Raw genomic sequence first — 12,090 nt, 5'->3', positions numbered from 1 at the left:
TTAAATTTCCCTTATTAGGTTTGAGTAGAAGATGTTTGTAACAGTTTCACATTCTAATTACATAATATGTTCTAGTAGCTATCTGAAATTAACTTAGAGCATTGTATTCATTTGTCTGCCTTAACTTTCCCAGCGGCCACCACCGAGAGTCTCCTATAGAAATAGGATTGCTGAACTGAAATTCTCCAAAATAAAAATGAGGGATCCAAAAAAGATCAAACATAGTGAACCACCCTAAAGTATTTTCTCAAATAACTGCAATGAAGCCGAAGTAAAAATAAAACATGGTCACAAAGGTCCTGAATAGACGTTTTTACTCCTGTGCAAGGCTCACAGCTGAATGGGAGGAGCGTCTGCCAGGAGATGTTGACCTTTTCATATCTTGTTCTCATCGTTTCTCCACCTTAAGCCGACGGTCAGTGCTAAGCCGTTCACTGAGTGACACTGGGAATTATTTCTGTCAGATAAGGATCAAACATTAACAAGAAAGAAGATCTGATTGGGGGGGGTATTAATACTATACGATTCAAGACTGGGGGAGGAGGGGACGGAAAATACAGGAGTTACACCGGATTGTTAAAAGCAAACTTACCTCCTGTTCAGGACACTAATTTTTGGGTCCTCCCAAGGCTGTCGAGTTATGTATATGCTGTTTTTACTTCTTTGCAAATAGAAAATAAAGAGGTCCAATTTCAAACAAAAGCGAAAGGAAGCAAACGCAATCCGTGTGCGCTCTGCGCTCCTGCCGCCCGGTCCCCGGGGCCTTCCGCGCGCTCGGGCTGCGGGGCCGAAGCCCGGCTGGGCTCGGGGCTTGGGGCGGGGGAAACCCCTCCCGCTTCAGCGGAGCCCGCTCCCAGGGCTTGGCGGAGACTAGGCCCGGGGCGCCAGACCCTGGGCCCGGGGCCCTCGCCGCGGCGCGCGCAGAAGCACCTCGAGCCGCGGCCGGGCGGAGCGCCGCACACCGGGCCGAGGGGGCTCGGCCCTGGCGCCCGCACCTCCCCTCCTGCCGGCGGCCCGGGACTCCTCCGTGGCCAGAGGGCCTGGGAGCCAAGTACCGGCGGCCGGCTTCTTGCGCGACCCGCCGCCGCCCGGGGCGGCCCATCCAGAGGAGGTGTTCCCAAATTCCGCTTGCTCCCGCACCTTGGGGAGTGGATGCAGAATCCTTGTAGCTGAAATGAATAATCAAATATTTATAAGATTTCCTGCAAGACGCTTCACAATAGAAATATACTTATCTGGTCGGAAATTTGCCAAAAAGCCATAAATAATGGAGACAGCTGTGATTAACCTTCCAGAAACCGTACCAGAATTCGCAATTAAACATTTAATTGAATGGTCTCATTTGGCCCGCCCTCCCCCCGTCCGGGAGAGGAGGAGGTTTGATTGAGACAAACCCCGATCCCACCCCGCTGGGGAGCCTGCGAGGATCGGGCCCGAGGGCTCCTCGGGGGGTGACTCCCGACCCGCGCAGTTTCTGGAGGTCTCAAGTTCCCTACTTTATTATTGCGCGCTCCGCCGGGCCAGAGTGATTGAAGCTCTAACTCCCCTGGGTTTTACGACTTCTAAACTCTCCCGGGATGGGGAAAGCACAGCGCGCAGGTGACCGCAGGCATATCTTGCTCCAATCTACGGGGACGAGTGCCACCCACTGGCGTTCTCCTGGGGGCGGGGGCCAGGTCCCCGGTCCCCCGAGGCTCAGGGGCCACAGGTGGACCCGCTGGGCCGAAGCGAACAGCCTCGGCTGGGTCCAGCCTGTAAAACTGACGATGCGACCGGGCCCAGCCGGAGCGTAGGTAACCTTTGCGCCCAGGCTTTAAAGCCGAGAATTGGAGCCAAAACGGAAAAGGCCGCCCGAGGCCCGAGAGCGGCGACATTTGAACGCCCAGCGCCGTTGCCCAACCGAACTTCCCGCTCTCGGCGGCAGCTCGCTGGCCCGGAGCTCTACGCGGCTCGTCCTTCCCGAAGCCCAGCACGATCTCCGGGCCACGGCTTCCTGCCGAGTTTCGGCGCCTCTCCCTCGCTCCAGGCAATCGGGGGCGCTGTGAGCCTCGAACCCTGAACCTAGATCCGGAACTCGCCTCCTCTACCATTTTTCCTTCCTTCCTTCCCCAGGAAGGAAGCCACCTGGGCCAGTTCTTCCAGAGCTCCTTGCCAAGCTTTCTGAATTCTTGGGTCTCAATACTCTGGGAAGGGATTACTCCTCACTACCCCTCTTCTTCCACTTCCGTCTCCCTGCTCCCACACCCGGAACCCAGAGGTCTCCCGCCTTCCACTTGACCCCCCCGCCTTAAAGATCCTGTTTCCCACTGAGGAAACTCTCTGCTTTTCTGAACTCCTGCTCCTCCGCTCACCCCCTGACCCACTCTCTCACCAGCCCTTGACCTTATCGACCGGGCGGTGCCCCGATCCAAAAGATGGACTCACCTAGCACTCTAGCCTTTCTGGCGTGATTTCTGCGAGGCGCCAAACTTGCTTTATAAATTGAACCACTCCCCCACAGCACTCCACATCTGGTTCCCAATGGAGTATTTCTCTGTGCCCTTTTTCGCTCCTATTACTGCTCTCAGCCTGACTCCATTTATCAGCATCTTCCATGCACAGTCTCCATCAACAAGGTGCTAGCCTGTAATTGGTCACACAATCCTCCTTATTGCACCGAATGCCAGTATCTTGAGGAAAGTTTACCTTTACATCAATCAGACCCATATTTAAAAGCCTCTAATCTTCCCTACATCAGCTTAATAAACTCTCTGAATTTCCTGCTTTTATCACAAGTCCATTGGGACTCCTCTGCAAATAGTTTATTATTCATTCATTGTTTCCCATCTCTAGCATGCTGCTATTCAAGCAAATTCCCTTGCTCTCTTTGGTGAATACTTGTATGGGAAAACACAGCTAACGAAATGTGTGGCAACTTATGCCCTCCCCCAGACAGCAGTGGCAGAATCTCACATTTCCTAAGAGAACAATCTTAGACAACGTCTTGCTTAAACCCAGTCTTTGCAGCTCTGAAAAAACTAAGCTATAAAGCTACTTCATATTCAAAACTGAAAGGCTGATTTCTGTTACAAAACCCATTAAAAATTAAAGTTCATTGGGAATACTGCCACAGGGACTCTGAATTTCCCAGAACTGTGTAGCTTTTCAATATGTATTAAATTTTGTGGTAGGGCAGCCATAAACTTCTCCATCTCTGGGAATCTCTTTCCTGCTTCAATTACATAGAGCTACCCAAATTATTAGATAAATCTGCTGAGAAAATCTTATTCTAAGGTGAATCTACTTAAATAACTAACTCCCATTTTCCACCCTATGGCCTCTTTTATTGAACTGACTTTTTTACTACACAACTGGGTATCTCACTTTAAAAGTTCAGTAAGCATAAAATACACTTGTAATTGTTACAGGTAATTTAATTTACAAGGAAATCCCTACTGTATTACAGCGGATGTTTAAAGATGACCTGGGAGCCAGTAAAATTGATATTTATTAATGTAACTAACCAACCATAGATCTGACACCTCACCAGGGACCATCATAATAAGGCTTTACAGTCAAACTTGCCTCTTGGAAACCCACATGGAAAACGATGTGCCCCTCTGGGTGGCTAGCAACAAACTACAGAAGAGCTTCTGATGTTTTATACAGCAATACACACAGCTACAGGGCTTCCCAGGTGTCTTAGTGGTAAAGAATCTGCCTGCCAGTGCAGGAGACTCAGGTTCGATCCCTGGGTCTGAAAGATCCCCTGGAGAAGGAAATGGCGATCCACACAGTATTCTTGCCTGGAGAATCCCATGGACAGAGGAGCCTGGTGTGCTATATAGTCCATGGGGTCAAAGAGTCATATGCAACTTAGCGACTAAACAACATCAACACATAGCTACAGATATCCTAAATACACAGTAACCACTTTGATCAGAATTATTTCCCGATATTCAAAAACAGACACACTCATATAAACATCCAAAAAGGAATCAGATTTTTGATCTATGGTTGGCCAGGGAAGAAGTGATTGCAATTAGATAGGCAGATGTTTCCATCTGTAGCATCAAAATACTGCAATCTGTCAAAAGCAAAAATTCAAAGCTAATTAACAACCATAATCACATTTTTCAAATTCAAGGACCTGTTACTTCCTTTTTTAAAAAGGCAAAACCCGATATTCTGGATCAATCAAAAGTTTTCAAAAGTAAGGCTTTTGGAAGTTTAGCCCCCTATCCAGTGGCCAACCAGAAGGTAAAAGGAAGTATCTGTATTTCTGCTTGGGAGGGAAGAATCTAAGTTAAGGGAACAAACCCTCAAAGACTCTAACCCTGATTATTAAAACCGTTTCTGGGCACTTGAGAGGTAAAGCTGGTCCTCATTAACCCTAAATATCTCTTCCTTTATCTCTAAGTTTGCAGCACCATTTCCTAAATCCTGAAGAAGGAGAATAGTCTCTTTAACGTCTGTGCTAGCATCACCTTGACTTTCAGGAAGTAAAATATAAATGTGGCCCGATCTTCCCACCTCCTCCCATTTTCTTTCAGTAATTGCCAGCTTTGCTGCCAGCCTCCCGTTTCTAATGGGGGGCGGGGGGTGAGAAATTCGCTTTCAGAATTCAGCCATCAGCTCAGCTGAAACACCTACAGTGGCCTCTGGCCATCCAAGCAGCCCATGGCTTTTCAATAGAAGGCATCGACTTCTCTATCCAACGACCAAAAATGCCCCCCTCCGACACATTTTTCCTTACCAGCACCTACCTGAGCTAAGATGGCAACTTAGTAAGGGTGTTGCCCGCTTTCAAAACAATTCCTGGACAAAGGATATACCTTTGGGTTCTTTTAACTTGGTGGGACAAGGAAACAGAAACCCAACGCCAGAGATTCTTCAAGAGTAGTGGAATCACTGGTAGGCTGGCAGCTTTCTGAGTCCAAGTGAGGGCTGGTCTAGGAAAAGAATTATCCCAGGCTGCCAAAGGGTTAAATATTTGTGAAGGGTAAAACCTGAGCCTCCCGTTTTTTTGTGTGTGTGTGCTCGCCCGGGGGCCTGCTAGAGATTCAGTATCTCTCGGTTATTTCCTGCGATCACTAAAGCCAGTTTTCAAGAAAACAAGTCGCAGGGGTTTGAAATGTCACACCAAGTGACCTGGGCACGGCATATCCAGGGGCCATTCCCAGCCCCCTCCCACCCGAGCCAGCCCCCGCCCCCTGCATTTCGGGTCTGGAAAGAAAATAAACCAAGGACACGCCAGACTGGTTCTGGGTGGACTTATTTTCCCTGGCAGCCGCGATCCTAGCGGGGGCTCGTTGTGGCTCCTTCAGTGTATCGCTTGCAGGTGATGCCAAATTCAGATAAGGAGCCGCCGCCCGGCCTTCTCCTCTGTCTAGACGGGGGAATTAATAAATGCAGCGAGATTGATCACGTCGCGCATCCACTCTGGGGACAGAGCCGAGGATGAGCCGTCAAGGCCCCCCTTTTCGACCCTGGGGCCCGCGGGCTAGCCTCGTGGCTCGGTGGCAGGGCCCGCGTGGCAGGCGAGCGAGGATTCTGGATGTGGGAGTTTGGGCATCCAGACCCGCGGGAAGAGAACCGCACGCAGGTAGGGCCCGAGTGCACCGGGCCGAAAAGAGTCGGAGGACCTTGAAGAACTCCAGATTGGGTTCGGCTCCGGGAGCTAAGGCAAGGTTGAGACGGAACCGCTCGCTTCAGCAAGCGGAACAGCCGACATTGGATCATCGCAGGTTTCCCGCCCAGAGTCACCCCGCTACCCCGCCGGCTTCTGCGGCGAAACGCCAGGGATGAGGAACGAGCAGAGGGCGCGCCGGCTTCCGGGAGGGCCTGGGCGCTCTAGCGCTTCGGGGGCCTCGCTGGGCCGCGAGGGACGCACGGAGCGCAGAGACCGAGCCCCGCCCCCCTCGCGACGCCCAATCCCCGCCGGGCCCGCCCCCGGGCGGCGCGGGAGCACGCGGGCCAGCGGCGCGCGAGGCGCGGGCACGAGCCGTGGGCCCTGGGCCGAGTGTCATTTTCGTTGAAAGAAGCTCCAAGCTCCAACCTGCCTTCCGTCCAGCCCTCCCGCTGCGCCAACAGCACACAGGAGCAGCGTCGCAAAGGGTTATTATTTTTTTATTAAGATCAAAATATTCGTCCCACTATGAACTTGCTGTCCTCACAATAAATAACAATAACTTACGTTTTGTTCGGCAAAGGCTCACACACTCTGTCCTCCGTCGACTGATAATTTAAAACATTTTCAAGGAAAGTCTCGTCTCTACTTTTTTCCGGCAATCATGCGCTTTGGGGGATTGAGTGTCTGTTCCTTTGGATTGACCCCGTCCTCTTCCCCGCTAGAGAGCGGGCGAAGCCACCAGGTAGCGCGGGGCCAGGCCAGGGCAGGAGCCATGGTCCGCGCGGGCGGGAGCGGGACCTACCCCGCTCATGCTCCACGCACAGGTGGGTGCGTGGACGGGGGCGCCACGGACCGAGGGAGAGGAGAGGGCAGAGCTAACGCTAGTCAACCCAAATTCTGGTTTTGTAAAAATAAAAGTCCTCGGAGCAGGGCTCTCCAGTCTGGTGGAAGCAGGTTGCGTCCAGGCGATTTTGACTGTCCCGACCTCCTCTCTCAGTCCTTTCTCTTTTTAAATAACAATAATCATAATTACAAAGACGAGAGAGTTTTCGGAGCTGGTTTGGCCTGAGCATAGGTGAGTCTCATGCAGGGAGCATGCGAGGTCCGCGGGCTGGCGGGGAACGGTCCCCCCTCACGTCTCCACGGGACTCGGCACCATGCTGTTGGGGGTGTCCGGGAGCTGCGAGGACAGGGAGGTCACGTCGCTGCCGGAAGAGTTGCCTAGGGAGCCGGACTCGGAGAAGGAGACCTGGAGCAGCGGAGACACCGGGAAGGAACCGGTGAAGACGTGCCCAAGCTGGTTTTCCCGGGCCGCCAGCTCCCTAAGGTATCCTTGGGACAAGTAGCAGGCTGGGAGCATGCCCTTGGAGAAGTCGGCCCGGCCCCCAGGCACACGCAGGAGTATTAGGTTGGGCGGGGGCACGGTGGGTTAATCCCTCGACCTCTCCTCCTGGCGCTTTAATCCAGGGAGACCTGGTTTAGAACCAATTATGGGCCAGGTGCGGTTGCAGCCATCAACCTCCCCCTTCTCCCGGCCCCTCTTCCTCTCAGAGTCCCCCACCCCTTCCCACCTTGGCTAAGTGACTAAATCCACCCCACCTCCCCCGGAGTCCAGCCTTCCGGGCGGGTAGAGCAGGTCCTCACCAGCTGCTGGAAGGCGGGTTGATCCAGGTCACTCTGGAGCGCAAACTCACTGAGCGCTTTCCAGGGAGGCTGGTACGTCTGCACCTCGACTGCACTGCCCTGCACGGCGCTCTCATGGCGGATGGGGCTGCCCGCCACCAGGGGAGTCCCAGTCAGTCCCTGGAGGCTCTGAGGAACAAGCAGAAGAGGGGAAGCAGAAGAGTTAGGTCTTGCGTTTCCCGCCACCTTTGAGACCGGGATCCCAGGCCCTGGCACATGATTTGGAGCCTGAAACTGTTTGGGGAGGCAGGCACTTGTCCGCAGCGGCCGAGTGAGCCCGCCTTCTCCACTGGAAGACACCCCGAGCCCCAAAACAGCCACCGCGGGCCAGCCTCAGTGCTGGAAGCCAACATGACAAGGGAACAAAACGCGAGGTTGCGTTCCCACGCCCTCTCCGGGTTTGCAGAGGGAAAGTGTTTCAACCGAGTCCCGCTGAGAGATGGACACAACCCTCCCCTACTTGCTGAAGCTTAAAACCAGGCTGCCTTGGCTCCGAACTGAGCCCGGGACCCCAACTCCGGTCTACCGATGGGGCTGGGGAAGACCTGACCTCAGAAACAATAATTAAGGTGCCTTCCAACCCCAAGGTAAGTCTCGCTCTGAAAGCACAAAGACACGCTATCTGGAGTAAACAATTCCGCCCTGGATCTCCCGAGAGCCGGCCCAGAAAAGGGCGCGCCGATGCCGCGGTGAGAACCCGAGGCTCCACCCGACCCGACCCTCCAGCTCCCCGACCCTCACCGTCTTGTCGTTGTGCTGTTGCTGCTGCAGTTGCTTCATGAGGATGGATTTCTTCTTGTCCTTGCACCGCTTGTTCTGGAACCAGACGCGGATGACCCGCGGGCTCAGGCCGGTCATCTCCACCAGCTGCTCCTTCATGAGCGCGTCGGGCCGCGGGTTGGCGGCGTAGCACGTCCGCAGAGTGTGCAGCTGCTTCTCGTTCAGCACGGTTCGCACGCGGGTTGTCTTCTCGGTCTGTTTGTGCACGTGCGGGCGCAGCGAGGGCTGCCGGGCGGATCCCGGGTCTGCGAGGGAGCGAGAGGTGAGCCAGCGGCCGCCACCCACTCCCCCTGCGCCCCGCCCCGCGGCGACCGAGCCCCGCAGGGCCCGATCTCGTTTGTCTTTTCTTCCGTTTATTTCGTTTTCTGGTTCGTCTGGTCTCCCTTTCTGTCTGTTCGCCCTACCCGGAGAAAGGTGTGCACTTTCGTCCCTTCTCTAGTTCCTCCACCGGGCTCCCCCGCCGCGATCCCCGCAAAGCAAGCAGGGCCTGGGAGTTCCGAGCGAGGCCTGTGCAGGACAGGAGTGGTTCCACCCTGCTGTGCCTCCTCCGCTTACCCGACCCTCGGAATACCCGCAAGGCCTCCGCCGGACGAGGGAAGCCTTCCAGAAGAGACGCAGTTTCAGAAGAAGAGGAAGGAGGCGCGCCTGGGACGCTGGAAGGGGAAGGGACCGAGCGCCGCGCTGCATCGGGACAAGGGGGCCTGTCTGCCTCTCCCGGGGATCCCCCAAGAGACCGTCTCCCTGATTCTGGGGCCGCTCGGACAGGGCCAGACCGTGTGTCATTAAGACCTGGCCTGGGGTCCGGAGTGGGTCTCCCGGACCTGGAACAGTTCCTTTCTAACAGCCCTTGGACTTCGGCCCCAGGGTCTCCTTTTTAAGGCTCTAGTTTCCCTGTCCAGCGGCCGTTTTCCCGGCCGGCGCGCAGCCGCTGGGACTCTCCTCACTTGGCCTTGGGTTCTCTCAACCCCAGGTTGGGTAGAGTCAGGTACTTAGGGCCCCATTCCGGTGGCCAGAAACCTTCAACAAACAAAAGGGAGACCAGGGTTCACTCAATACTGGCATCACACCCCCATCTGAACCAGGTCTACCTCCCCTTGGATACAAGTCGCACTGTTTCAAATTATATCCCCTTCCAGGCATCTCTAGGTCTGGATAAATATTCACAAATAGCCCATCTAACTCAATGTCCTCATTCGATACTAACGAGAGGGCCAGAGAAAGCTTGATCCCTTCCAGCACACAACACTCAGAGGCTCAGCCTGGTCTGCAGACTGATGCTTCAGGTCTGTGGCTACTTGCTGGTAACTGCTCAGCTGCAGTCACCATTCCCACTGGGTAACCACACACTTAGAACCAGTCTCTGGACATCTCCTGATTATGACCTAGAGCATCCCCTGGGGTGTTTGCCATTATCCCTGAATCCACTGTGCTTCCACTTCTTTCCCACCAAGAAACGTTTGGCTACATTGTTCATCAGACTGGGCCTCAACAGAAAAACGCAGACATGCGCTCTGTACAGCCTTCAGAGCTGTACCGGTAGACTTCTGCCTGGCTGAGCCCAGCTCTAGGCTGGGAACTGTATTCCTTACAAACATCCCCCCAGGCAAACCTGTCTTTCCTCTCCCGCAACACACAGACTGCTTGAAATTCCCAGTACAAGGTCCTTAGAGTCATCACTTGAGATGCCCCATTGTCATTTACCTTCCTCCTCTTCCTACTACCGTGTCCCACACATTCCTGAGAACACAAATCTCCACAATTCCGAACACTCATACACACAACCCCGGCTCACGTTTACCCACACGCAATTTTCCGGGTCACACACGAACATACACTCCGTCGCGTTCTAGCAGAGTTCTGCACTCACTCAGAAACCCCCACAATGCTGGCAAACGGAAACACACCCAAGTGACAAGTTTTCGCCGGAGCACAAGTACCCGTCTAAGAACACACACACCCACGTGTGCACAGCACCCCGCAGCTGGTGGGGCAGTGCCGGCCGCAAGCGGCTTACCTGGCAGATGCAGGCCGCGGGCGCCGGGAAGCGGGCCGGGGCTGCGCGGGCTGCCGGCCGCCGCGCGCTCGAGCAGGAGGCCGTGGTCGGCGCGGCAGAGCAGCTCGTGCTCCCGCAGCGAGAATTCGTCTCCGGGCAGCAGCTGGCGGCTGCATACCGAGCAGCGGAAACACTCGATGTGGTAGACGCTGTCCCGCGCCCGCATCACCAGATCGCTGCTGCTGAAGCCCACCTGGCACTTGGCGCACTTGATGCCGAAGAGCCTGCGGGCCCAAGGCACGGGCGTTGTCAGCATAGGGCCTGTGGCCGGCCTCGCCCGCCGGGCTGCTACCCGCCCAGGGCACGCGCGCCCAGGAGGCTTTGTGGTCGCGAGGGTGGCTGCGGGGCCCAGCCCTCGGGGGGGAGACGCGTGGCGGCACGCGTTCGGGGCGGGGGCACTCAGGCGGCCTGCCATTCTCGAGCCCCGGCCCGGACGGGCAGTGGCGCAGCCCGGACACTTGCGGGCCTCACCTGACGTAGTCCCGCTTGCAGTAGGTCTTCCCGTCTCTCACGAAGCACGTGCACGTCTCGTCCAGGTACTGGCTGCACTCGGCGCACTTGAGGCAGGCGGCGTGCCACTCGAGGTCTGGCGACACCCGCAGGATAAACTGATCGTGGATCTGACTCCCGCAGCCCACGCACATGGCCGTCCCGGGCTTCTCTGCCGGGGAAGGGCGCGGAGCCCGCGTCAGGCCTGGCTGCCCGGAACCCGGCCAAGGCCGCTCCAGCCCCAACCCAACCCGCTCGCGCTCTCTTTCAAAAATTGGGACCACAAGTTAAAAAGGAAATGGGCTTTGCAAAGGTCCAGATAATTGGAAACGAAAAAAAAAACGGAAAAACACAATCTTCTGAATCTGTGAAGGCTTTTCGTCTCTCCCCACCCCCTCCTCAGTTTTTTGTTTTTTTTTTTTACGGTATTACATTCACTTGGACAGAGGCGTTTTAATGATATGTCCTGTAACTAAAAGCTAAGATGTAAGTGAGAAGAAAGGGCAAATAGACATTTAAGCCCTGCGGACGCCACCCCATCAATACTGAACGGTGATGTTCCGGCATTTCCGTCCACACACTCCCTCTCTCCGCGACTCCCTCCTATCCCAACACAGACACATCAGCTTTTAGAGGAGTCTCTGCTCATCCTCTTGGACATTTTTTAGCTTAAACATCCTAGATCAAGCTAAAGAAATCTTCCTTATTTGAAAGGCCGAAAGACAAGCAAGCAAGCAAACAAAAAAAAACCCACATCCCTAAATCAAACTATTGCCCTAGCGCAAAACAGAAGCAGATTTCACAGCCCGAGGTCAGCCTAGCAGGCTTGAGAAAGAATGTTTAATTATAAACTAAAACAACAGGATTCCAAAGGATAAACGGTCCTGCAGGAAAATGTATTCGTTTTGATTTTTTCTCTCCCAGTGTCCTGTCAAATAGAAGCCACTTGTAGAATCCGCTAAACATTCTTCTGCATTAGAAATATTGCATATTAAGCGCGCACACACACACCACACACATATACAGAGAAAGACTTACTCTTGGAATGATCCCCCATAGTACCCAGAAAAGGATAGTGAAAAATAATATCCACCATGCAGAAAAGAGATGTGCGCAAAGCGTGCGGCCAGGGGCAGAAGGACGAGGGTCGTGCGCCCAGCCTCGGTTCTTTGCTAACTAACTCCTGCCCCGCGGAGTTGAAGGAGCGATTCCGCACCGGCCCGCACGCAGCATGACGTCAGCACGCACTCGCCCGTGGCTGGAGCTGGGGGCGGGACCTGTGGCGTCACGAAGCTTCCCCAGAACCGCGGGGGGATGCGAGGGAGGTGTTAGGGACCTGGGGGCTGATGGGCGGGGTGGGTGGAAGGCGGGGGTGACAGGGGATTGGCTGGAAGGAAATAAGCCAGCCCTGATTGGCCCAGAGTGAACAATGGAGCGCGGCCCCCTCCCCGGAAACCTACAAGGATCCTCATTC

At 54.8% G+C, this 12,090-nt stretch overlaps 1 protein-coding gene across 1 annotated transcript; it reads right to left on the bottom strand.

The window, feature by feature from the left end:
• Nucleotides 1-6,093: 6,093 nt before the first annotated feature.
• On the bottom strand, nucleotides 6,094-11,824 carry ISL2 (ISL LIM homeobox 2). Its single transcript, XM_043922617.1, has 6 exons — nucleotides 11,655-11,824; nucleotides 10,599-10,788; nucleotides 10,089-10,351; nucleotides 8,036-8,319; nucleotides 7,256-7,423; nucleotides 6,094-6,860 (listed from the first exon to the last, which is right to left on the bottom strand). Exons 1-6 carry the CDS (start codon nucleotides 11,710-11,712, stop codon nucleotides 6,744-6,746), a joined length of 1,080 nt encoding a protein of 359 aa, XP_043778552.1. The 5' UTR covers nucleotides 11,713-11,824; the 3' UTR covers nucleotides 6,094-6,743.
• Nucleotides 11,825-12,090: the final 266 nt, after the last annotated feature.

The sequence above is a fragment of the Cervus elaphus genome, chromosome 13 (assembly GCF_910594005.1).
Source record: "Cervus elaphus chromosome 13, mCerEla1.1, whole genome shotgun sequence".
NCBI classification, from domain to species: Eukaryota; Metazoa; Chordata; class Mammalia; order Artiodactyla; family Cervidae; genus Cervus; species Cervus elaphus.
The sequence above is the reverse complement of the archived record's forward strand: the minus strand, read 5'-3'. Positions and strand labels throughout refer to the sequence as shown.